This window comes from Esox lucius, chromosome 19, assembly GCF_011004845.1.
Source record: "Esox lucius isolate fEsoLuc1 chromosome 19, fEsoLuc1.pri, whole genome shotgun sequence".
NCBI classification, from domain to species: Eukaryota; Metazoa; Chordata; class Actinopteri; order Esociformes; family Esocidae; genus Esox; species Esox lucius.
In genome coordinates this window covers 20,324,126-20,349,354 of record NC_047587.1, presented here as the reverse complement: position 1 = coordinate 20,349,354, position 25,229 = coordinate 20,324,126, and the positions used below count along the sequence as shown (strand labels likewise).

At 43.6% G+C, this 25,229-nt stretch overlaps 2 protein-coding genes across 6 annotated transcripts; one reads left to right on the top strand and one right to left on the bottom strand.

The window, feature by feature from the left end:
• Nucleotides 1-1,960: 1,960 nt before the first annotated feature.
• On the bottom strand, nt 1,961-17,731 carry ppp6r2b (protein phosphatase 6, regulatory subunit 2b). Of its 5 annotated transcripts, none has more exons than XM_010890420.4 (25): nt 17,016-17,731; nt 16,601-16,782; nt 16,281-16,413; nt 16,076-16,174; nt 15,308-15,494; nt 11,853-11,990; nt 11,591-11,656; nt 11,392-11,504; nt 11,189-11,302; nt 10,902-11,022; nt 10,441-10,632; nt 10,021-10,362; nt 9,514-9,578; nt 9,293-9,408; nt 9,049-9,134; nt 8,884-8,961; nt 8,704-8,801; nt 8,036-8,090; nt 7,442-7,566; nt 7,196-7,359; nt 6,621-7,026; nt 6,448-6,533; nt 6,140-6,365; nt 3,955-4,050; nt 1,961-3,868 (listed from the first exon to the last, which is right to left on the bottom strand). In XM_010890420.4, exons 3-25 carry the CDS (start codon nt 16,406-16,408, stop codon nt 3,835-3,837), a joined length of 3,135 nt encoding a protein of 1,044 aa, XP_010888722.2. In that variant the 5' UTR covers nt 16,409-16,413; nt 16,601-16,782; nt 17,016-17,731; the 3' UTR covers nt 1,961-3,834. The 5 variants fall into 5 exon arrangements, with proteins under 5 accessions (XP_010888722.2, XP_010888726.2, XP_010888725.2 ...); XM_010890424.4 differs by having other exon boundaries at nt 10,441-10,629; XM_010890423.4 differs by having other exon boundaries at nt 16,281-16,410.
• Nucleotides 17,732-17,949: 218 nt separating this feature from the next.
• Nucleotides 17,950-25,207, top strand: dnaja2b (DnaJ heat shock protein family (Hsp40) member A2b). The gene is made up of 9 exons (XM_010890419.4): nt 17,950-18,153; nt 19,047-19,106; nt 19,546-19,781; nt 19,863-19,943; nt 20,912-21,045; nt 21,138-21,334; nt 22,262-22,406; nt 22,828-22,955; nt 23,091-25,207. The coding sequence occupies exons 1-9, from the start codon at nt 18,076-18,078 to the stop codon at nt 23,277-23,279; spliced, it is 1,248 nt and encodes a 415-aa protein (XP_010888721.1). The 5' UTR covers nt 17,950-18,075; the 3' UTR covers nt 23,280-25,207.
• The last annotated feature ends 22 nt before the right edge of the window (nt 25,208-25,229 follow it).

Genomic DNA, 25,229 nt, shown 5'->3' with positions numbered 1-25,229 from the left:
TCGGTTAGTCACCCCAGCCCATTTAAACTATCCCACAATATTTCTTAGGAGTTTCTGATATATGGTGTTGCCTTAATCCTAGAAGGGTACTTCTGGGTAATTGAATTCTAATTTAAGAAAACCCCTGTTTAAAAACACTGCAGGGTTAAGTACTGAACAGAATTGTTTGTTCCTAAGACTCCATTTGACATGATATACCACAGATGTGGCCTTGGGCTAATTCATGTTAGTGTTGGTGTAGTTACATTAGGGCCTCTCAAACCAATTTGGGAATGAGAATTTCAGAGACTTGGTTAAATAATTATGTTCAGGACTGTCTGGGTATAATGTTTAAAGATCAGATATAGGTTGCTTTAGGGCAGAGTAGGTAGTGATACAATACTTACAAAGAACAACATACATGTTTGTGTCTATTGCCACCTCTGTCCTAAAGCAATTGAGATTTCTAATCCAGTGATTTAAACAACACAGTAGACACTGAACCAATTTAGGTTGAAGCAAATGAATACACCTCACACACTTAATTAAAGGGTATAAATATGAAAGACACCTGAACCAAGTAATTTGAAGTTAACAATGTATTGGAACATATTCCATCAACCAGCTGGCCTAAAGGTTAACACCAAGTATTGGAACATATTCCATCAACCAGCAGGCCTAAAGGTAAACACAATGTATTGGAACATATTCCGTCAACCAACAGGCCTACAGGTAAACACAATGTATTGGAACATATTCCATCAACCAGCCGGCCTAAAGGGAAACACAATGTATTGGAACATATTCCATCAACCAGCCGGCCTAAAGGAGGAAACAATGTATTGGAACATATTGCATCTACCAGCTGGCCTAAAGGGAAACACAATGTATTGGAACATATTCCATCTACCAGCTGGCCTAAAGGGAAACACAATGTATTGGAACATATTCCGTCAACCAGCTGGCCTAAAGGGAAACACAATGTATTGGAACATATTCCATCAACCAGCTGGCCTAAAGGTAAACAATGTATTGGAACATATTCCATCAACCAGCTGGCCTAAAGGGGGAAACAATGTATTGGAACATTTTCTTTAAACCAGCTGGCCTAAAGGTGAACAAATTATTGGAACATATTCCATCTACCAGCTGACCTAAAGGTAAACAATGTATTGGAACATTTTCTTTTAACCAGCTGGCCTAAAGGTGAACCAAGTATTGGAACATATTCCATCTACCAGCTGGCCTAAAGGTAAACAATGTATTGGAACATATTCCATCAACCAGCTGGCCTAAAGGGAAACACAATGTATTGGAACATATTCCATCAACCAGCTGGCCTAAAGGTAAACAATGTATTGGAACATATTCCATCTACCAGCTGACCTAAAGGTAAACAATGTATTGGAACATATTCCATCTACCAGCAGACCTAAAGGTAAACAATGTATTGGAACATATTCCATCTACCAGCAGACCTAAAGGTAAACAATGCATTGGAACATATTCCATCTACCAGCAGACCTAAAGGTAAACAATGTATTGGAACATATTCCATCTACCAGCTGGCCTAAAGGGAAACACAATGTATAGGAACATATTCCGTAAACCAGCTGGCCTAAAGGGAAACACAATGTATTGGAACATATTCCATCAACCAGAAGGCCTAAAGGGGGAAACAATGTATTGGAACATTTTCTTTTAACCAGCTGGCCTAAAGGTGAACCAAGTATTGGAATATATTCCATCTACCAGCTGGCCTAAAGGTAAACAATGTATTGGAACATATTCCATCTACCAGCTGACCTAAAAGGTAAACAATGTATTGGAATATATTCCATCTACCAGCTGGCCTAAAGGTAAACAATGTATTATCCCCTATACCACCTGGCCTAAAGGTAAAACATTTAATTGTGCTAGATGCGGCTGTGTTTCTAAGTCGTGTCTGCACATTTAGCAATGAGATTCAGAGGACAGTATCCATGGTTGAAATATTTATTAGTTTGATTTCTGAATGTACAAGCTTGGTTTGACAACAGTAACACACACTATTATCTATACAGAAAAGAACCGCCAGCATCAGAACACTTTACAAAAGGCTTCTGACAACATAGAGCACACACACACACACACACGCACGCACGCACGCACACAATGCAGTGTGTGGTGTAAGGGGGAAGGTATGATTTAACCCTGTTCACAACCCTGGTTAGCATTTACAGACCCTGTCTCCCCTGTCCCAAATCTAGCCAATTGTTTTAACTGTCACACTTCTCCAGAACCTCAGCGTGCAATGTCTACACTTCCCCTCAGCCTTGTATGGAAGACATACTTTGGCATCATGATCTGCAGATAAAACCCCTATCATATCACAAATGTAATATTGACTTTTCAAATTTGTTTTTTTCTTAAATAACTGATAAAGTTAAACACTTGCTTTTCAGTTTAGGAAAAACCCTTGGTGTTTCTGCAAAATGCTTTGAAGACCATTAAAGCACAAAGGTACATTAACTCCAGTGAATCATGCATGAATGACATGCTCTGAGAGAATGAAAGATGGTGGAGAGAGAGGCAGGGTATTTTAATACTGATAACAGAACATGGAAGAGCGTATGTGTATGGAATACATTCCCAACATACTAAACATACATGTTCACACTCACAAAGAAGTATGTAGCTGGGTTATAGGGGTCGATGCTGGGGTAAAACAACAACAAACATGTCATTATTGCCTCATCTATACACACACGCACGCACATACGCGCACACACATGCACGCACACAAAACAGTCGCTCTCCAATACATCAGAATTGATACCAAAAATAGATAGGTGTTTATATGTACTGTTTACATTATAATACGTTCACATTATACCACAACCTAATACAGGTTAAAATGTCACAATATTACTTTTACACAGCTCTGTGGGCCAGTGATATGGAAGGATGTGATTGACTGCGTTACTGCCTATAATGCAAACACTGGGTGTGTGTGTGTGTGTGTGCGTGTGTGTGTACGTGCATGTTCTCACGCAGGGGTTTATGTGATTATTCCCAGTTTGAGTATGAGTGTGTACTGTGTGTTTGCCTGTGACGTCACACAGGTGTGCTATCACATCCACAGAACTGGTCTTTTAACCTGAGAATATACATCCCAAATCCCTCCCCATCCCACCCACCCCAAATGCACACGCAAACAGAAAGGACAGAACCAATATTTTCACTAGCTGTAATAGTCCACACAAACAGATAGCAAAAGATAGTGGTGGATTTTCATAATCAGTCTGGATTTCCTATATCATTGTTGACTCAAATAAATTAAACTAGGAACATGTTTTGAGAAGACATTTTGGCTTTGAGGATGTTACGGTCAGTCACTGACTACTCACCCCCTGCTCCTCAAGACTCAGACTTTGCTTGGGGCAGAAGATTTGATTAAAGCTGGAGTCAAGTCTCTTCTCAACAAAGAGCTAAGTGCAAAAAAAAAAAAACACACCCAGCTAGAGAGCTGAGCCTAGAACTACAAACACTCTTTAAACCAGATCACGCACACACACAGCTGTGTAGGAGACGACACGCACACAGCTGTGTAGGAGAGACAACAAAAGGGCAGGGACAAACATCACATGAATCAGTCGATTAATTGTTGTGGACTGGATTCAGAAATTGCCTTTTTCCTTCAGCTTTTTGCCCCTTTCAGCCAGGTGTCATAGAGGTCATGGGACAGTGTTAATATTTGGGCAGCACCGCTCATCAACACAAGACACAAATGTTGTTGGGAAGTGGAGTGCCTTTCCTACGGAATGGAATATGCATGTGTGAGTGTGTGTGTGCCCGCGTCTTGGTACTGCCGTTCTAGGCTGGTCCGATTGCAGAGGATGATGTCGCTCTGTGGACAGTGGAGAAGGTAATGTCAGTTGCAAGAACACACAAACAAACAGAGGAGGCCCACAGAGCAGAAACACAGACTCTTACTTTGTGACTGCGACAGGCCGGTCTGTGAGGGGAGCAGCAGTGGCATTGAGGTCTGCTGCTCCCATCAGGCCCTCTTCCTCCTTCAGGTCAGTCTCACTGTGAAAGCAGAAGGGCAACTAAGAACATATTGGCTGCTGTTAAACATGCCCCACTTCCTGTAAATTAATCATTGTTCTTTCAACAAATGACTAATTTTCTATGTAGTTTGTTAAAGGGCATATCCACAATTTGCTCCGACTGTACCTTCTGGAAGTTAGATGAATTACAGCAACAGAGTATTCAAAACAACTCTTCTCCACTCAAGTTCAACTTTTACATTTGGTAGACCAGTTTAAAAGTGTTAAAAATTACATTTGATATTTAAAAAATTAAAAAAGCAATTTTGATGGCATAATTATATGCTACATTATTTTGTGGGGTTTTTTTGTCACAGAAACTGTGTAGAATTCTATCAACCAGGAAAGGAAAAGGAAAGGACCATGATATTTCACTTGACCCACTTCCCTGCCATTGCGTGTTTGAGAATGAGCTGATCAGGCATCTTAGTGACACTAATAGAAGAGAGGGAGATTGTCTTCTGTTGTCAAATGGAAAAGCAGCAGTGTGCCTTCTGTTGACCAACAGAAATTCTCCATTTTAGGATGCGATTTAATATGCACTGAAAATTATTTCAAATGAGAGAATGTTGTGAAATACCTATAGCAAAAAATCTCCATAACGGCTCTTTAATGTATATTTTATGTTATGTAGTAATGCAATATTTCAGTTTTTATGCATTTTTTTTTGCATTTTTAATATATGGACAGTTCCACAACCAACGTCTCCCTACAAGGATAATGAAGCCATTATCTGATCAGGGCCTTGGTTTCACGTTACCAACAGCAATCTCTCAGTTAAAGTCACGATTTCATGTCAGATCAGATATCATCACTATAAAAATGGGCGCATTTCCAGGCGCCATCTGTCTAGCCAAACAATGAATAAAGAAAAATTATTCCATCTTGATTTCTTTCATCTCCCCGACATTCGTCCATAAATTCTAAAAATCATTGCACTGAAGGCTACGTTTTATATCCCAGATATAGTTACCAGACTTGGACAGAGATGTGATTTTGTTTTGAAGGACTCTAATGAGTTTAATTAAGTTGTTGGAACGGCAGGCGGCAATGAGTCCCACAGTAAGATCCCTGGCCGGACTTGTAACAGGCCCTCCAGCTCAGGGCTCTGACTAGTAACTGTTGGTTTTACATGTGCCGAGGAAAACCAGATCAAGCTGCCGGTAGCAACAGAAGAAAAAGACTTGATTAAAACTGATGATTAGACGATGGTGCAAGAATGAATGCAATTGATTATTGAATGTTATGATAGACACAGCTTTATAAAACCAAAACATCACACAGCACACAGAGCCTCTGTTAAAACAATTTGAGAACCAAAAGTTTCTGAAGCAGTTTGCAGATGATATGTGCTCATCATCTCAGCGATAAAGCAAAAGCAAATCCAGTTGCAGCAGCAACAAGACCTTGTTGAAATGTCTGAAGAATGTCTTTATAAATGCCCCAAAGTAAATGTATGAAGAATTAGTCTTTATTAATTCTAGTCTCAGTCACAGATGAAAGCAATAAACCCCCTATGCTGATCAAAAAGTTAAGAAAATAACTTTGCTTGCTGGGAGGGGATCCTGGATGCTCTGACGTTTACTAACTAAAATTAACGAGTTTATTTTGATTGAACAACTGCAAACAATGAGCCTTGTAACTTACTCCTAATCATATTGCAGCATACTGTAGCCAAACCTGTTGAGCTCTCTCATTCACCTGGGGTTATGTTTCCACTGGTTTCTGGTCTACAAAATGTTATACACTCTGTTACACAATCCCAAGGCAACACACTGGAGACCTCACATACCCTCTTACTGCAGGATGACACACTCTGGAGAACAGGAAGGAGATGGTAGGAAATGGTAGAGGACAACAGGAAGAGAGAAGACGGAAACGACATAAGAGGAAAGGCGGAAAAGATGAGTAGGAGAGGTGTTAGGACAGATTTGGGGGGAAATGTATAATTGGGAGGTGGCAGGGAGATGGGGGAAGGGGGGAGGAAAAGAAGGAGAGGTGAGAGAGGAGTGGTGTGGAATATACTGCACTAGTGAGCAGTGAAACAAAGAGGGCGAGTGTGTGTGTACCTGGTAAAGACGGCCCTCTTGTTCTTGGTGTCCATGGTGAGACTGATGGTCTCCCGTCCCTCAGCTGTGACCACAGTCTCCGTAGTGACCGTTTCCTTTGATATAGTCTCTATGGTAACAGATTCTGTCTTGTCCTCTTCTTCCTCACTGTCTGAACCTCCTGAAGAAGAGCTGTCGGATGCTACCAGGGGAGCCTTCCTGGACACACACACACTCCACACACACGCTGCAGAGAAAACCAACAGTCACACAACCTCCGCAAAATGAACACACACAGAATGCAGGTCAAAGAACACACTGGGACTTACGGTTACTGTCCCGGCTAGGTTTGGTCTTGTCTGACCCACAGACCTCCGAGTCCACTGGAGAAGTACACCTTGGGCCTGTCTCTGAACTGAATACAAAGACACACATGAAATTAAAAAAGGGATTAATGAGCAGCGGAAGGTTCATACAGGGCCTGAAGTGTGGCTACACTCACCAGCAGAAAGGTTGAAAGTCTGTAAACTTAGCCCAGCCCTTCTCGGTCTCTGTGGTTACGGGCTGGGGGCCGGGACTTCCCCATGCGTCCACACCCATTCCGGGCTGGGGGGCATGGCTAGTCCATGGGTCCACACCCACTCCGGACGTAGAAGCGGGGATACCCCATGGGTCCACGCCCACTCCATGCATTGGGGCAGGGCTAGTCCATGGATCCACTCCTGAGACGGACTTAGGGGCAGGGCTACCCCATGGGTCTACACCCACTCCAGTCTTGGGGGTGGGGTTAGCCCATGGATCCACACCCACTCCAGGCTTGGGGGATTGGCTAGCCCATGGGTCCACGCCCAGTCCAGGAGAGGGGGCATTAGAGTTCGCCTCCCCAAAACTAGCTGCCCAGCCAGGGTCTGAGAAGAAAGACAACTAAGGGCTGAGCACCAGACACACAAACAAAACAAGCAGAAAAAAACACTTCTAGTACCACAGTAACAGACCACATACAGACAAATACAATCCATAGCAAACTCATTAAACACCTGCTCACAAGCAGACCTGGGTTTAAATAGTGGTACTTACTCTGTGCAGTCTCCATCTGGCTGGTTTTACTGCTGTGTTCTGTATGACCCGTGACATCATTAGGCACCTCCCCCTCCTCTGTGTCAGAACCTGTTGACCTATCAGGAGTATTGCTCACCCCATCACTCTGAGCCGATCCAACGGATGTCCGCGACCCCCCAAACCTGAGACACAGAGAGAGAGGGTAGTATAGGTCTACCGTGTGTGTGCGTGTGTGTGTGTGTGTGCGCGTGAGTTTATAAATACCTGGTCCTGGACTTGGTGTGTGTAGTATAGCTGATCTCTCTGTCCTCCCAGATGTCTTCCTCCTCTGTGTCATCAAATGACTGGATCTTCTCCTTAGAACACGCCTCCAATGCTGCGGTCCTGGCCTGAACACACACACACACCGTACAGACAAACAATACAGACTCATGCCTACACATATGCCCTGTATGGCTGCACTCGGACAGACCAGGGAATTATTCAGCGGATGTCAAATGGAAGGTAGAGGAAATAGAGGGTAGTGATGGCCATTCGAGGCTTCATTAGCGTTCTTTTAGCAGCAGGATATTATGCTGGCAGCACTCAGATTTTCTTTATCACAATAAAAGCCATCATTGAAATGTATATGGCAATATAGTTAACAATCTAGTCTGTGAAAAAGAAGAGACAAGAATAATATTGGAACAGACATTAAACAAAATGTACAGACTAGATTGTTAACTATATTACCGTATATATTTCAATTATGGCTTTTATTTGGAGTTAGCACTGCTAGCATATTATCCTGCTGCTAGAAGAACGGTAAATGAAGCCTCAAATGGCCATTACTAGTAGAGGGTATGCCCTGTCACTCACAGTGTCCTCTGATTCCACGTTGAACTTGATCTCTGCAATCCGGTCAAAGGTGGCACTGCAGCACAGAACATACCCACACTCAGCCATTTACTTCAGAATCACAGAACATACCCACCACACTCAGCCATTCAATTCAGAATCACAGAACATACCCACCACACTCAGCCATTCAATTCAGAATCACAGAACATACCCACCACACTCAGCCATTCAATTCAGAATCACAGAACATACCCACCACACTCAGCCATTCAATTCAGAATCACAGAACATACCCACCACACTCAGCCATTCAATTCAGAATCACAGAACATACCCACCACACTCAGCCATTCAATTCAGAATCACAGAACATACCCACCACACTCAGCCATTCAATTCAGAATCACAGAACATACCCACCACACTCAGCCATTCAATTCAGAATCACAGAACATACCCACCACACTCAGCCATTCAATTCAGAATCACAGAACATACCCACCACACTCAGATATTCAATTCAGAATCACAGAACATACCCACCACACTCAGATATTCAATTCAGAATCACAGAACATACCCACACTCAGATATTCAATTCAGAATCACAGAACATACCCACAATCAGCCATTCAATTCAGAATCACTTAAGAGGACCTAACTAATCTTGTGTGTGTGTGTCTTACTTAATGTTGTCGCCGTGTTCTGAGAACTCGTCATCATTGAAGCCAAACTGATCCACAAAGTTAGCAGTCATCTGCTGGATCTGGTAGTCTGAGAATGTCTGGGGGTCATCAGCCATGTTAGACAGGTGATGGTACCTACCAGGACACAGCAGGAACAGTGCCAGAAACGAATGCCTGTACCTGTTGCAGTGACAGCTCTTTGGGGAAGGGACTCTGTCTGTCATCGTCTTCACTGGACGAGCGAAGGTTGTGAGACACCTGGAACACACAGAGGACAGTGGTTGGATGTGTGTTTATTTGATCGTGTGTGTAAATTTGATTACGCGTGTGTTTGAGTGCGTGTACCAGGTCTACAGTGTTCCTCCTGTTAGTTTCTGTCAGGGCCTGGTCTACGAAGCTTTCCCATCGGCCCTTGTATTCTCCAGGCAGTTCTGTAACACAGACTGACGGTTACACCAAACAGCTTACAAACACACACACACACACACACACACACACACACACAAACACACACACACACACACACAGACACACACTCTACAATAGGCTTTGCTATAAATGTAGGGCTAATTAACATACACAAACCTACCTGCAATAAGGCTTTTGATCTGGGTATGTACCGGGCCTTTCTCCGTGTTACACACAATGGTATTGGCAATCCTGGTCAGGTGACCCATGTAGCCTCTTCTCATGCCCCCCCCTGCCCTGTGGAAACACATTTTGGACAGAATCTAGCATGCACACTGACACACCAGTTACAGAAGGAACATCCGTTAACTGTTCAGAGTCTGTCAGCAGGGAGTTTCTTACTGCATCTTATTGTTCTCCTCCCAGGCCTCCAATATCCTCTCAACCAGATGGCAGTCCTGAAACAACTAGAGATAAAGAGAAAGAGACATTGTGACAGAATGAAAGAAGAAAAACAAAAGAAAAAAACTAAAGGAGAACATGTTGGACACAGGTAGTCAGAGCCACTGTGAATCTCAAACCAGCCCCTCTGCCCTACACACTTGCTCACAGTGTCCTCCACAAACACGTTTTGCTGATGAAACTCAGAGCATTAATAAATGCAACAAATTTGGGACACATATGTGACATGAATAATGCAATCGTGTTTCCTCTTTTAAGCATAATGAAATTTAAATACACAAATTCCTCCTATTTTTTCCGAAGGCCTACACCCGTGGTCATTTTTCTCCTTCTGCAATTGAGACAGTTGTGCAAACGGCAGAGGCTCACGTGAACACATGCCAAGGACCGAGAGTGGAGTGGAGGAGGGAGGGGTCATTTGGGATTCAGCTACAGACAGTCACCTACATGGGTCACCAGTGGGTTGTGAGTGGAGATGTCAGGAGGAACAGAGGGCAGTGAGGATTTGAGGACAGATGAGGCCTGCTTCTCCACAGCATCCTCCTGAAGCCTGGGCTTCTCCTGGGCGGGGAGCCTGGCCTGAGGCCATTCCTCCTGGGCAAACGGGGCATTTTCCTGGGTTGCAAGGCTGGCCTGGAGTGTGTCCTCCAGGGGAAGTGTAGGCCTTTCCTGGGTGATAAGTTGGACCTGGGCCCTCTCCTCCTGGGTAGAGTGGCTGAGTATGGCTGCTACACACAGCTCCACTTGGAAATGCAGGAAGTTATTCCAGGTGTACTTAAAGAACAAGTCCTGCGAGGCACAAAACGAATGCGTTAACAGATAAACGGCTTTAGATATTTTAGGAGCCAGGGAATGGCGTGGACTCACCAGAAGTAGGTTGACGGTGTCCAGTGTGCAGAGCTCCAGTGTGACGAGGCTGTTTGAAGAACTGTTATTACAACACGTGTAGTAGCTGCCATTAGTGGCCTGTAGCAGCGAGGCCATCAGTCTGGCCACATGGAGACGACAGTTACCCAGGGGCACCTCCAACACGCCTAGACTGGTGAGCATGGGGGTCTGCTACACACGCACGCAAACACACACAACATGCGTTTTCTAATCTTCTGCACGGATGGTTCACCAGAGACATACACAGTGACCAGCCATGTTGTGAAAATGTCCGTGGAGAAAAATAAATGAAAAATAGCTGCTTTCTAATTTCCCGAAACAGGGAGGAGATGGGTTTGTGACAGGCCAGACAGCGCCAGACATTCCCCTGACCGAGAGGTCGGCGGAGAGGCAGGGAACACCAGACGTCTGCATGTTGACAGGGTGTATATGCTGCTTACCTTGGGCGGCTCCAGCAACAGTTGGTGGTAGTGTGTGAGGTGGGGTCGGATGGCCTGCAGGACACTGCTGTTGACACACCGCTCATATCCCTGAACACACACATCCAACACACTCTCCGCCCTAGAAACACACAGTTCAGACAGGCACCCGTCAGACAAGCGCCCTGATCAGTGTCACCTTTTTTTTGCACGAGTCCATCTGGAGTGCTGCAGGTACTGAGGGATGACTGGTGTGTTGGGTTCAGACGGATTGGGATGTTTTAGGCATGTGAAAGCGGAACACACACCCAGGCCTCCTGATCTCCAGTAAGGTGAGGAGGACTTGAGTTCCACTGACGATGCAGCTCTCCGTTCTTTCTCCCGCAAACATGTTGCTCAGCAGCTGACTCACACACTCCTGTCTGCAGGAACACACCAGACAGAACCTATTACAGGAAGGTAGGGGTGTGTGCGTGAGGGCGCGTGCGGGTGTGTGCGTCTCATTACTTACGACTCCAGCACAGCGAGCAGCGGGTCGGCCTCACAATTGTCTTGTTGCTGATTGGCTTGGTCTCTGCTCAGGCGGATGATGTCACACAATGTCTGAGCAGCATTGGACTGTCTCTGAAACACAAACACACAAACAGTATGACACCTTTAACAGTGACCTAGTCCGCAGTAGAGAGAGGGTGTATGTGTGTGCCTCTTACCTCCTCATCGCTCCCAGGGTGGATGAGCTCTACGAGCCTCTGGGCCAAACGCTCTTCATTCAACCACTACACAGGGAGCACAAACACCCTATTACCCATTGTACCACACAAGGTGTGTACAGGTTTTAATCTACTGTTGAGGACCAAAACAGCCCTGCAAGAATGCTAAAACAATGAGGTAAAAGGCCCTTTTAAGTATTACGGAAAATAGGATTTTGAACAGGAATGTTTCAAACATAACCTTTGTGTGTGTGTGACATACATTGAGTGTGTCTTGTCTGAGAGGAGCAGGCTCTACACAGCTGATGAGGCGCAGAAGGAGATCCATCATGGCGGATGTATTGATGTGCTTCAGGACCAGACCAAGAAAGCCCTCCTTTCCCCGGAGGAATGAAATCACCTACAAGACAACGACAACCATCACAAAAGATCAGCTAAAGACAAAGTTATTCCACAGACTGTGTTAGAGTGGATTCATTTCTCTAGTTGTTGCTGCAATTAAATTATAATATTTTTATTATTCACAAGTCATAGACAGTAATATGGGCCATCATACCAAGCCAGGCCGATAATATCAAAACATGTAAATGGTAATTCACTAAAGAAATGTTACAAAACGGTGTATAAATGAATTTTCCATACAGGCACTTATGCCCTGTTCCACTGACGCCATCTTGACTTAAACCTTTAATACCCTTTTCACTGGTGTGGTAACCTACACCAGTGACCACCAGGTGTCACAAACAACCATACAGGATTTCCTTAACTTAAAGAAAACGGTTCTTACCCTAGTCCGTCTGAAATGTGCCTACGTAGTCTGGAATCTTATGCTGAAGTTACCGTTTGCTCATTTGTAAGCCTATAACGCATAATTGGAAAATCTAGCACCCCGTTTGGAAAATCTAATGCCTCTGTGCTGATTGTCACCTGCTGCGGGCTCTGTAGTCATGGAATCCTATGTAATGTCACCCCGGTTCAGCCAGAAGAGGACCGACCATATCTCAGGGACTGGCTCCCCCGGGTCTATTCCCATTGCTAGGGAGACTCATGTTCTCATTCAGAGAGAATCACACTATGAGACTTTAATTTAGATCAATTTAAAAACAAAACTTGTTGCCACATTTGCATCAACTCTAAAGTTTTTCTAATGCAAACAAGTGAAAATCTAAATTGTCTAATGTCACCTCCCAAGGTAAGATGGGACACTCGCTACAGGCAGCCAGAATGGATTACTTTTAACATTTGAGCAGTGAAGTAGGAGGTCAGAAGAAGCTTCCTGTTATTGACATAAGCACATTGCAGCAACTAGTGGGAGAAGGCAGCTGCAGAAATGTGAAAACTCATGCTAGCTAGCTGTTTACTAACTCAGCAACGGTAGCTATTTAGGGAGCTTTGTGTGAAGCACATTCATAGTCAGGTGTGCTTCACTGGTGAGCAGCATCCTTAAAACAATTCCCTTCTATTTATTATTAAGTTTGACTGGCTCAGCTACATCATTAGCTAGCATGCTCCCTGTAATTACTGTCAAACCCCAAAGATGCATTCAGCAATTTTTGGCCAATGGTAGGAAAACTGACAATGTCCCCGAAAATGACAATCAAAAATCACTCACTTTCAAACTGAGGGATGAGGTATTATGCTTATTGATAATGCACATAAACAACATATTACACATCCAGGCCAAAATGGGAGGTTTAAAACATTATTTAGTTAAACACAAAAAAGTCACAGACTGCCAGCTTTAAGAAACGGAGACCATTGGCATTATTTAAAATAAAACAGCTATGGAAAACAGTTTAGGTCTTTTAGTGACAAAATTAGCATGCCAAATAGGTTAAGGCAGGGATCTTCAAAACATTTCCTGGGGACCCCCCAGCCATTCCATCTATTAGATGTATTCCAGGGCTAGCACACCTGAATCAACTAATTAACTAATTAATAAGCCCTTACCTGTTGAATCAGGTGAGCTATTTCAGGGCTAAAATTAAACAGAGATGGCTGGGGGGTCCCCATGAGAGGGTTAAAGATCTATGGGCTAAGCTTTTAATTGAATGTGACAAATAATCAAACTTGATTTTAGAATGCTGTGCGTGTTGAATTGGGGACACTTTGGTCAAAGCAACCAGCCTGAAAACAATGACCAGAAACCGCAGACATTTTTGGTATTCTAAGGAATGATTTAGTAAAACATGACTAAAGTCACCTGTTCTATCAAACTTCAGTTCATGAAAGTAACTAAAACTATATCAATATAAGCCAATAACATAGCCATGCTGCCCAAAAAGATAATATCGGCACATGGCATGGTGCACATTTTGCACAACTATCACCAAACTTTGTCAACACAATCAATTCCCATTTCCCACCTTTTGACTTAATAACTGGTTTCTTCCTCACTGTAGACAGTTTCATGACATATTTATGAGGAGATCCCCAGGCTGATGGTGAAGCACTGCTTCTGTTGTAGGTAGATGCCAGTGAGAACCTGTTACTTAATCGCCAAGCCACAAGGGCACCACACTAAAATAAAGTAACAGGATAAAAGTCAAGTACATATAAAGTACTCATGTTTAGTATGTAGTTGCACATCCCCTACTTGCATGACTGTGACCCATTGACATTATTAGACACAGTGTCTTCCCTGGTGATACTCTGACAGTTTGGTACAGAAGCCCTCTTCAGTTCCTGCTTCTTTCAGTACCATTTTTGCCTTAAGTATTGTCTTCAGCATGTAGAAGTCATGCTCAACAGGATTCAGATCAGGTGACTGACTTGGCTGGTAAAGATCATTCCAAAGCGGTCCCAAGGGTTTACAGAATCCAAAGAATTCACAAACCTCTGTTTGCATATAAGAAGCAATATTTTTCGGCACTATTTAAAACAAATATTGTTGCTGCCGTCAGCAGTCATATAATCAATGAAAGCATGTGAGCCAGTTCCAGTTGCAGTCGTATATGCCCAAGCCATAATAGTACATCAACCGTGTTTCACAGATTAGGTGGTATACTTAAGCAACAACGCATAGTTCAATATTCCACAGCAAAGTGCTGGTCAAAAGGCTGATGCATCACATAGAGGGTTGACAAGATGTCAAAATCTTTACTCTTCCTAAAAGACTACCACCCTGGTGGTGCGGCACATCCTGCTCTAGCCCAGTTCCTTCCCCTCTCCTCGGTGGGTTTTTAAAACATCCATGTAAACCGGGTACTGCTAGCTAGCTAACTAATGAACTTTACATTAAGCAACAAGTTAGCTTGTTATTATGATTGAAATAATTTATGGAAGTGATCTCTCAGGTGATATTGAATCATGTGTTTGACCCAGAGGCTACGTTATAACATATTTGAGAGACAACTAGACTGGGAAAATAAAAACTTGGTTTTGATAAAACATGACTTGAACGAAGGTGGGAAGAAATTGTAATCATATGAAGAAGCGAACGTGGAAAAAACGTGTTTGAACAAAGACATTTTAAGATCATATACTTTTTCCACTATGAATCAATTTTTTTCATATGATTGAATTTCGTTTTTTCATACGATTAAATATTTCAGTTATGTTTTTCCTTTTCTCACAGTCAATACATTTGAGCTCAATTTGGCTTCATATGGGTCTCTATATAAGCACTTTGTGACAAATGCCGATGTTAAAGGTTTTATAAAGTACCTGTAATTGATGCCACCAGAATAAAACCACTGACTGTGTCAGAAACTGTACCTGTTCGGTCTTCCGTGTGATGAGGTTTCCGATGGTCTTGCTGAAGAAAGATGCAAGGAGGGGGTTGAGCGGAGGGGGCTGCTCCAGGAACGAGTACAGGATCTCCAGCAGGGGCTTCTCTCCACCCAGCTTATCATTGATCACCCCCACATCACTTGTTAGAAGCTCACATGCTACGTTAGGATACCTGGAAGACAAACACACGAAGGTATCCCACTGTGTGTTTATGAGTGTCCGAGAGAGAGCGTGAATGTATGAGGGTCCAGGTTGTGTGGGCACATCTATGTTAAGTCCTAAATGAACCCTCTTGTCCTCCACTGGTGATTTACTCAAGGGCCCCAAAGCTGCAAGAGCAAAAATTAGCATGGGTGGAGGGGCTAATTAGACCCTCAGGTTAGCAAAGTGGAATCCCATAAAACATCACACAAAATCACACAAAACAATGGATAAGCGCGTCTAATGATGTGACATGTTAATTTGTTTACTTCTAATTTTGAGACGTGACACAAATTTTTTTTACATGTCCTGAATTAAATGTTCAATTATAGATTATGTTTTTCGTTCTTCAACAACAGGACTTGTAAATTAGAATTTCATGCTGGTTTCATTAAGTAACAGTGAACCATGAATTGAATAATTCAAGTCAAGAGTGTGCATTCATTAAACTCCTAGCTAAAAAAAAAAAAACATGCATTGAGTGCACTCCAACTGTGGCATGAGGGCAAGTGTGGAGAGGAAACGGTGGGTTTAAAATTCACGGCCACTCACTTGAAGCGTTTTGTCTCTTCCAGCCCAGCAGGGGGCTCTGTTGTGATGAGGTGCAGCAGCTCCTGCATGCAGGTGTCCTGGGACAGAAAGACCAGCAGCCTGGATCCAAAAAGAAAGGGGCCAACATACACTTGTTATTGGAAATGCTGAAGTTAACGCTAATTAACAGTGACTTTTATGGTAGGTGCTAATGCTAAAGACTGACCTGCGGTTCTGGGCCTTGCACTCCTGCAGTACATCCTCCTCATCCATAAGTTCAGTAAGCGTGACATCATCCTTCTCTAGCAGGGCCTCTAGCTGGGATGATGTGTGCAGGTCAAACTTCCAGAACATGGCTGCTGTGAGAAGAGTTACAATGAATTACAAAAAACATCCTCACCAGCTTTACTCTGGATACGTTTTGCTACATTACGTTTCCCATTGTCTAGTGGAAAGAGAGATAGTGGAAAGGGGATACATTAGGGATCTGGGTGGCAGTTTACATGGGAGGCACTGTAAATCCACCTTGTGTACGTATCCTTTTACCTGATTACTGGGTGTCCTCGGTTAGACCTCTTGTCATTTGTCTCAAAGATGCAGGAAGGAATTCTCATGAATCTGCATGGACGAAAACACTTTCTACATTCACTCCTCAAGCATACCACGCAAAACTACACACTAACGGCATTGGCACAAACGTTCACACTCTAACGTCGATAGACTGCAATCTGAAAAAGTGATACAGAAAGGGAACAAATCAGTGTGTTCCGACAAGCACACAACTCGGACTCCCCATAAGAAAATATTAAAGATTAGAAAGAACTGCTGCGTAGCAAGGTGACTGGCTTGCTAGCTAAATAGATGACTCAAATGTCTGCAAAGAGGATGATGCTAGCTAACTAAATGGACTAGGTATAGGCCGATAATTGCAATCTTGCCCTGTGAGCCACGGGATACCTACCTTGACTTTAGCTCCAAGACGTCAGTGTTAGCCTGCTAGCTAACTGAGCAGTTTGTTTATCAAGCCAGTCAGTAAGAGCTGCACGTCCAGGTTTGCCCATCAACCAAATTATGTCAGTAATTTGCCGAGCGTTTCCATGACAGCTCACCAGAGGCTGGCTGACCCGTACACTCGTGTATAGTACAATAACTCACAGCGCCAGTAAAATAGTTGTCGCTTTTAGTTTTATCCACCTCAAGATTGGAAGTGCAGGACAGACAATGATTCTGTCATATTTTTTAAATCAAAATGGCGGACATTGTTGCGGGAACGCGCAATCAAAGTTTAAAGGTAGCTACGGGCATGTGTGTTATCGTTGAAGCAGTGGGCTAATTACTACAAGTCCCCCAAATGTGTTTAGTAGCGGTTAGGAAAAAGCATAGCTCATATATGGAAATAAACTAAGCATAAATGTAAACAGAATATTCATAAAATCACACTGCTAAAATCACACAGCGAAGTCGAAGTCATCCACAGAAGCTTTACTGTTAGCCAAGACACTACATACGAGTAAATATGCTGTTCTTATACGACTCTCCAGCAGCACTAACGGCTGTGTTCGAGAAGATCAACATCGCAATGTATCATGGGTAAATTGTTACTGTCTGACTGATGTACAACAAATTAATGATTTATGATGCAATGTGATTTGTTTCATTCAATCCACAGTTCCCTATAGTCCTTTTGATCCTCTCGAAACCGTAACATCTCGTTAGGGTGTATTCATTACACCAAAATAATACGTTTCGGCAAATAGTGTTGCTATTGGTCAAATGTATGTAGGTCCCTCCCCGTTTACTTCTGTTTGTTATTAGGGGAATGGACTACCTAAATGTATCCAATAGAACCAGTTTGGCTAAATGAATACACCCCTGCTATCGAAAGCGTACCAGCTGACTCTCAGCAACGATGACCCAAGTTGACGCATTGCGTATGACGTTTCCACCCGGCTTTTCTCTCTTCTCTGGTTTCCTTTAAGCAGAACTAAGGTCTTTCTGTGTGTAGCCAACTAGGTAGCATTATGGCCAACGTTGTGGATACCAAGCTATATGATATTCTCGGAGTTTCACCCTCCGCCTCCGAAAACGAACTAAAGAAGGTACGTCTGTTATGATAGAAACGGTCCTGCCCGGTGCCTACACTAAAGTTAGAGTATTAACTAAATACATATAGATAATATTCTTAGTAAGAATGCAAAGCCGAGTTTATTTGGCCTTGCAAACATTGACTCTTCTGATGCTAAGCTACACTGGCTTTCTAGATATGGCTAACTAGTTCATTTACTGTACAGTAGCTAAAGCATAACTGGCTAGCTAATTTGTGAATTGCCCACCGATTGTTCTGCCTGACACATTTCTAATGAAATATGTTATTGCTGTGATTGACAAATCGATCTGATGTAGCTGAGGAATCTAGTTAGATTTACGGAATTCGATTATTATTATTTGACAAGAAAAGTAGCACAGGCGGCCGCAGATCGTGTACAGTAGCGTAGACAGTGTTGTACGCGAAGTTAGCTGCTGCTGCAGCTGTAGGTAGCTGACTGCTGCGCTACCTGACTGACATGAGGAAAACAAAGCTGGCAGAAGAATAGAACGATAACGTTAGTCGTTTACTAAAACGTTAGCCAGCTAGCTATATGGTATTTGTTAGCCAACCAGTTAGCTATAGCCAAACAGTACAGCCAGAACATTAGATCAGGCGATATCTAATTTATTATACTTACATTCAATCTTTTAGGGCCAACATTAGTTACTCTCGCGTCATGTAGGTGAAAAATAATACTACAGATATATATTCAGCCTGCAAGGGATGATCACAAAAAATATGATCTTAGCATGTTAGCTGAACGATTTTCAGGTTCAGCAAAAACTGTTGCTCTTGCCGCAGCAGCACGGGAAACTAGCTACGCAGTTAGAAAAATGTTGGCCCAACAACAGTCCAGATTCAGACAGTGATTGATGTTACTATGACTATGTCTCTTATGTGCAGGCGTACCGTAAGTTGGCCAAAGAGTATCACCCTGATAAAAATCCAGATGCAGGGGACAAGGTAAGAGACAGACAGCAACACCACAGTCACAACATGACACAGCACACGCTGAAAACGAATCACAACACCTAACAACCGCTATATGTAAGAAGTATTAACCGAGAGGTATTATTCACCTGACTTTGGTATCAAATAGGATTTAGAGGCTTCCTCCGTTTTCGAGTTTTCTCTACTTTATCAGCTGCACTGGCTTGTTGAAAGCCAATTCCCAAACAGCATCTGTTTCTGCATGATCTCTATCAGCTGTCATGTTCAACATCAGTGAAGATGAGTGGCAGTGGAGGAAACCATGCTAGACTAATGAGATGGGAAGGAGAGGGTTTGTGAGATTGTATATGTACACTTAGAGTAAACTGCAAGAAAATGTCACCTATGGTTGTAGAATGTCTATGGAAGGTAGATTATGATGGAGAATGACCCCCCCCCTCCCTTCTCGCAGTTTAAGGAGATCAGTTTTGCATATGAGGTGCTGACCAATCCAGAGAAGAAAGAGCTCTACGACCGCTATGGAGAGCAGGGGCTGCGGGAGGGAGGTGGTGGAGGGGCAGGCATGGATGATATCTTCTCCCATATTTTTGGAGGGGGCCTGTTTGGCTTCATGGGGGGACAGGGACGTGGAGGGGGAGGACGCAATGGAGGACGCAGGAGAGGAGAGGACATGGTTCATCCCCTCAAGTAAGCGTTAGTCTCCTTTCACTTCTGTAGTCCAGTATCCAGAAATATTCGTTATGACTAATAACCCTACATGTTTAACAGAGTTTCACTGGAAGACCTCTACAATGGTAAAACAACAAAACTACAGCTCAGCAAGAATGTCCTGTGTGCTTCCTGTAATGGGTGAGTATACACATTTGTTTTACAGGGATATTACATTATTGCACGTTAGACCATATTTTCTGCATAGTATTTTGGTGTTTCACAGACTGGTTGGCTCATGCAAGCAAATAAGCCCTCCACAGATGCTTAGAAATGGAAACTTAATTGTATTTATATATGACTCTACAACAATAAAAGTGGAACATTGGGTAGAACATGTAAGAAATCCCCTGAATATCCCTGAAATAACGGTACTTTGTTTTGGAAATCAATGTTAACAGTTACTGAGCTACTACACGTTTAAATACATCATTAACATTTAATATTTATTTATTATGAGCCAAGTGGTTCCAATTGTTGATTGGCTGTATGCTGTTTTATATGTAAGCAATAAGGCATGAGGAGGTACAGTATGGCCAGTATACCATGGCTAAGAGCTGTTCTTAGGTATGACACATCACAGGGTGTCCGGACACATCACAGGGTGTCCGGACACATCACAGGGTGTCCGGACACATCACAGGGTGTCCGGACACAGCACTTAGGCAATGGTATAAGGTCTCTTACAAAACCGGGTGGTTTCAATCCAGAATGCTGTTTGGCTTATAGCTGTGGTATAGGAGACTGTATACAAGGACATCCCATCACTTTATACTGCTCTAATTGAATTGGTAACAGGTTTATAACAGCAAAAAGTTGCCGGTTTCCAACTTAGTTTGAGCATGAAACATTGACGGGATATCATACCCGTCTTGTGTACACAGCGGTTAGCATTCAGGTTTCAACCCCCTCCCCGGTTTAGAGGAGACTGTATACAACGGATATGATGTCACCATTTTAAAATGTTGTCGGTGAACAGTTCATAACAGCGATAAGGCATCTCAAAGACGCACGCTGCCTACGAACAGCTCTTAGGTGTTGTATATTGGCCATAAACCACACCACATTGCACCCTACTGCTTTAATGCGAGGCGTGACTATCTCCCCAGTGCGGGGGGCAAGGCCGGAGCAGTGCAGAAGTGTGTGGCCTGCAGAGGCAGAGGCATGAGGATCATGATCAGACAGCTGGCTCCTGGCATGGTCCAACAGATGCAGTCAGTCTGCACGGACTGCAACGGAGAGGGTAGGACGCACGCACGCAGGCACGCACGCACACAGTCTGCCGCTGTTATCGTTTTCCCGAAAACAAACCCTGTTTGATATTTTTGTGTGTAGGGGAGGTGATCAATGAGAAAGACCGCTGTAAGAAATGTGAGGGTCGTAAGGTGAACAAGGAGACCAAACTATTGGAGGTCCATGTTGATAAAGGCATGAGGCACGGACAGAAGATCACCTTCACTGGAGAGGCGGACCAGGCCCCGGGTACAGAGCCCGGAGACATAGTACTGGTCCTACAGGAGAAGGAGCATGAGGTAAACACCCACACAGTTATTTGGAGGCACAAATAGAAGATGGTTTAAAAAAAATGACTGGTCATTATGCGTGTCAATCAAGGATACAAGTAGCCCCTTCTCCACAAGAAGGGTCCCTGTGATCACAGACAACGCTTTTGTCTTATGTAGGTCTGGAGGCCACGTCCAGTCAGCTTCTATACATGGCCCAGGCTTCCGGAAAGTCAGTGTGTTTGTTGAATTCAGTTCGTAGAACCTGTAACGTTGCCTTAATGTTACTCGTCACAATGTCCTTCATCAGCAGCATTCAGATGAACGGAATAGCAGAGAGTGGTCAGGTCAGGTCCAGAGGAGTGAGAACACCAAAGGCAGACTTCAAGTTTTCATCCCAGGAAGTTGTCCCTAGTGTCATTTTCCAGTGGGACCTCTCCCATCTGTACATCCAGGAGGAGGGAAGCTCTGAACTTAACCACTGTATCAGCAGCTGTTGGAACTGTCTGGTAGCAGCGTAAATCTACTAAACATTCAGTACACCCAAACCCTCTTTTGCGCAGGATGATAACGTCTCTCGCGTGTATTTAAGCATAGACACTTTTTTTAACCCCTTGAACACTATCGTTGTTCACTTCCCTGGGAACCTTTTGAGGGATACACTTAATATTTACAATCATTGCTGGGGGCTCTTTCGCAGCCGTTTCATGTGCTCATGGCCAAGCTCTTTTCCTCCCTGCTCATATCCAGAGCAAATCCCGTTAGTGTTTTCATGGTAAGATAGCTAGGTGGGGAAACCACACAACCCAGGTGGAGTAGGAATACTCACTATAGCTGTCAGCTATAAGTCGATACTAGAAAAGTGCTTTAGATCATGAAAGGCAATAGTGTGGTGGGGTTTTATTGGCGATAAGCTAAAAAGCATGGTTTAAAGTTAAGTGTGTGTTTGTTATGCAGGAGTTTCGTCGTGACGGCCATGATCTTCACATGACGCAGCGTATCGGCCTGGTGGAAGCTCTGTGTGGCTTTCAACTAGCAGTCACACACCTTGATGGTCGTCAGCTCGCCGTGAAATATCCTCCTGGCAAGGTTATAGAGCCAGGTACGAACACAATGTTGTTTTTTTTATGTCCTTGTGGGGACCAGAAATCAACATTCCCTGTCCCCTTAGCTCAACAACCTTACATTTATGACTGAACTTAACATAACTCTAACGACTAACTTTTAAAGTAAATCCACAATGAATCTAACCCCTAAGCAATAAATAGCCTTTTGGCTTTTGGGGACCAACAAAAAAATTATTGTGGGGAATTATTTGTCAGGTTTTACTATCCACACGCAGACCTGAATCGTTCACTCACAGACAAACACACTCCTACTCAAGTGTAACTCTTGCCGATTGGATCCAACCATTATCACACTGTGTGTTTGTGACCAGTTGTGTTGACGAGTGTGTGTTTGTGACCAGTTGTGTTGACGAGTGCGTGTTTTACGGGTTGCGTTGACGAGTGCGTGTTTTACAGGTTGTGTCCGTGTGGTGAAGGGAGAGGGGATGCCTCAGTACAGGAACCCCTTTGAGAAGGGGGATCTGTTCATTAAGTTTGACGTTCAGTTCCCTGACAACAACTGGATCAGCCCTGAGAAACTCACAGTGAGTACCTCAGAGAACCGGTCTGTGTTGGCACCCTGAGTTGCCTGTGCAGGACATTGCAGGCTGTCTCAGCCTGGACGTTGTCTATGTGATATGTGTAGTGTCTACATAAATGCTGTCCCTGTGCGTGTGCAGGAGCTGGAGGACCTGCTGCCTGTGCGCGCCGAGGTTCCAGTTATCTCGTCGGAGGCGGAGGAGGTTGACCTTCAGGACTGTGAGGTCAGAGGTCAGGGTTCAGCGGGGGCCAGGAGAGAGGCCTACAATGACAGCTCTGATGAGGAGGGGGGACCACACGGCCCAGGCGTACAGTGTGCCCACCAGTAGACTGAATACACACACACCATACACACACTGTCTGGGGGTTTAATGTGCCCACCTGTAGTGACTACACACACACACACACCTCTCCATTGTGTATGCCCATCTCTGTCTCTAGGGGAAGGGCACCACATACTGCACCCTGCCCCCCCTCCGGTCCATCAGGATTAATTCCTCCGTCAGCCAATCAGTGTGTGGGTGTGGTCAGCAGGCTGTGCTGGGTGTGTGGTGTCATTTGACATTCAAGGGTTGTAGGCGCTACAGCTGTCTTTAGAAACCTGTATAAAATAATATTGACTGGAAAAATGCATTAATTTATCTAACAGGCTTCAATGTCATTATAGATTTAGTCTCAACTTTACCACAGACCTCCCAAAACTTGGTCTACACTGCTCAATTCCACTCTGCTGAGCTACACAGGAAGCTACCGCATTCCTTCCTGGAAGCTCAAATTCCTCCCATCTCTAAGTCAGCAGGGGTGCATTCATTACAACAAACAAAAGTTTTGTGTTTTTCAAACTATTTAATTTTGATGAAATTCAGATATGTCCCCCCGTTTCGTTCTGAAACACAAAGGGACCCTACCTGATTTTGCAAAACAGAAAAAAAAATTATGTTGTGGAATGAATACATTCCTGGGGTTGTCTCCACCAAGCACATCACTTAAATCTTTAGGGTTATTTACCTTTCAGTCAGAAAACCTTTATCTACTGCGTGAGGATTGTGTGCTGTTGCTCGTTTGTGTGCATGTGTGTGACCTCAGCTTGTGTCTGAGTAGCATTATAGCATACTCTATTCCTCTTTCTAAACAGAGGCACAGCTCTGTGTACAGTATGTGTGTGTGCTGCTGTAGAATATTCTGGCTTCTCCGCTCAAAGCGATGTGTGTTCTGTTTGTTGCGGCAGTGTGAGTGACCTCATGTTCATGCTCAATTAAAGATAACGTCTGAATGTGATTTGTAGAATTCCCACCTTGACCATGTCACCTTTTAACTATTGACCCCTGATCTCTGACCCTTGTAATATATACTCTCCATGCCAGTAGAATTCCACATCCATTCCTATAGCTCTGTAAATACCTGCCCCTGTCACATCTCGATACTGTACAGTCGCCTCACCCCTTTCTATCGAAATTCATGTTTTTCATCTGCACTGATAGGATAAGACCATTGGGGCCATGCTAATTTGGCACCCACTTTTTTTTTTAAATGTACTTGTCTAATAAAATGTAACTGTAACTTCCAGTTTCAAAACATTTTGCTACTGTGCCCTATTGAACATGATTCAGATGATATAATTATGTTCCTCGGCAACGCAACTTGGTGCTACTGCATACAGAGCCTGGTAACAGTGTATCAGAGTGGAACTTGAAAGAGTGGGGTTAAAATGAAGGTCAGAGGGAGCCTGGGAAATATGTTTTAGATGGGATGAAAATTGTTTTATCACGTAAGACATTCTTTTCTTTTTTTTTGGAAGCCCAATTTCTTTTGAGGGTGTAAAATTTGTGAATAATAAATGTCCGATTTCTCCCAAACACTTCCTTGCTGAAATCACTTTGCTGATGGCTTGAAGGTGAGGTTGTAAGGGTTGTGGTGACTGACCCAGATCAGCCAATTAAAACCGGCGGTTGATTTGTAAGCTGCCATAGGTGTTGATTCAAGTTCCATTCTGAAGTGCTGTGAAGCTGGATGGTTTGACCGTCGAGAAGCATCTGGTGGATGAGATTAGGCTACTTTAGACTATGGGTCAATGCAGGTGATGGGGTGGAGGCTACTTTAGACTATGGAGATGTAGTCAGGTCACTGTATATAGGTAACGGAAGGGACACACTACCAACAAGCTAAACAGACAGGGGCTTTATTTAGTAAATATTGTTATTATTGTTGATGATGCTCATGTTTGTCAGGATGATAAATAAACTGTATAATAAACTGATCAGCTTTCTGTGTCTGTGTTT

Bases quoted from the DNA above. Each gene is read 5' to 3' on its own strand.
- dnaja2b (XM_010890419.4), top strand. From the start codon at position 18,076: ATGGCCAACGTTGTGGATACCAAGCTATATGATATTCTCGGAGTTTCA. The intron at 19,107-19,545 runs GTAAGAGACAGA...CCCTTCTCGCAG, and splicing joins ATCCAGATGCAGGGGACAAG to TTTAAGGAGATCAGTTTTGC. The intron at 19,944-20,911 runs GTGAGTATACAC...CTATCTCCCCAG, and splicing joins CTGTGTGCTTCCTGTAATGG to TGCGGGGGGCAAGGCCGGAG.
- ppp6r2b (XM_010890420.4), bottom strand. From the start codon at position 16,408: ATGTTCTGGAAGTTTGACCTGCACACATCATCCCAGCTAGAGGCCCTG. The intron at 10,363-10,440 runs GTGAGTCCACGC...TGTGCCTCGCAG, and splicing joins ACACCGTCAACCTACTTCTG to GACTTGTTCTTTAAGTACAC. The intron at 4,051-6,139 runs GTACACACACAC...CTGCTTTCACAG, and splicing joins AAGAGGGCCGTCTTTACCAG to TGAGACTGACCTGAAGGAGG.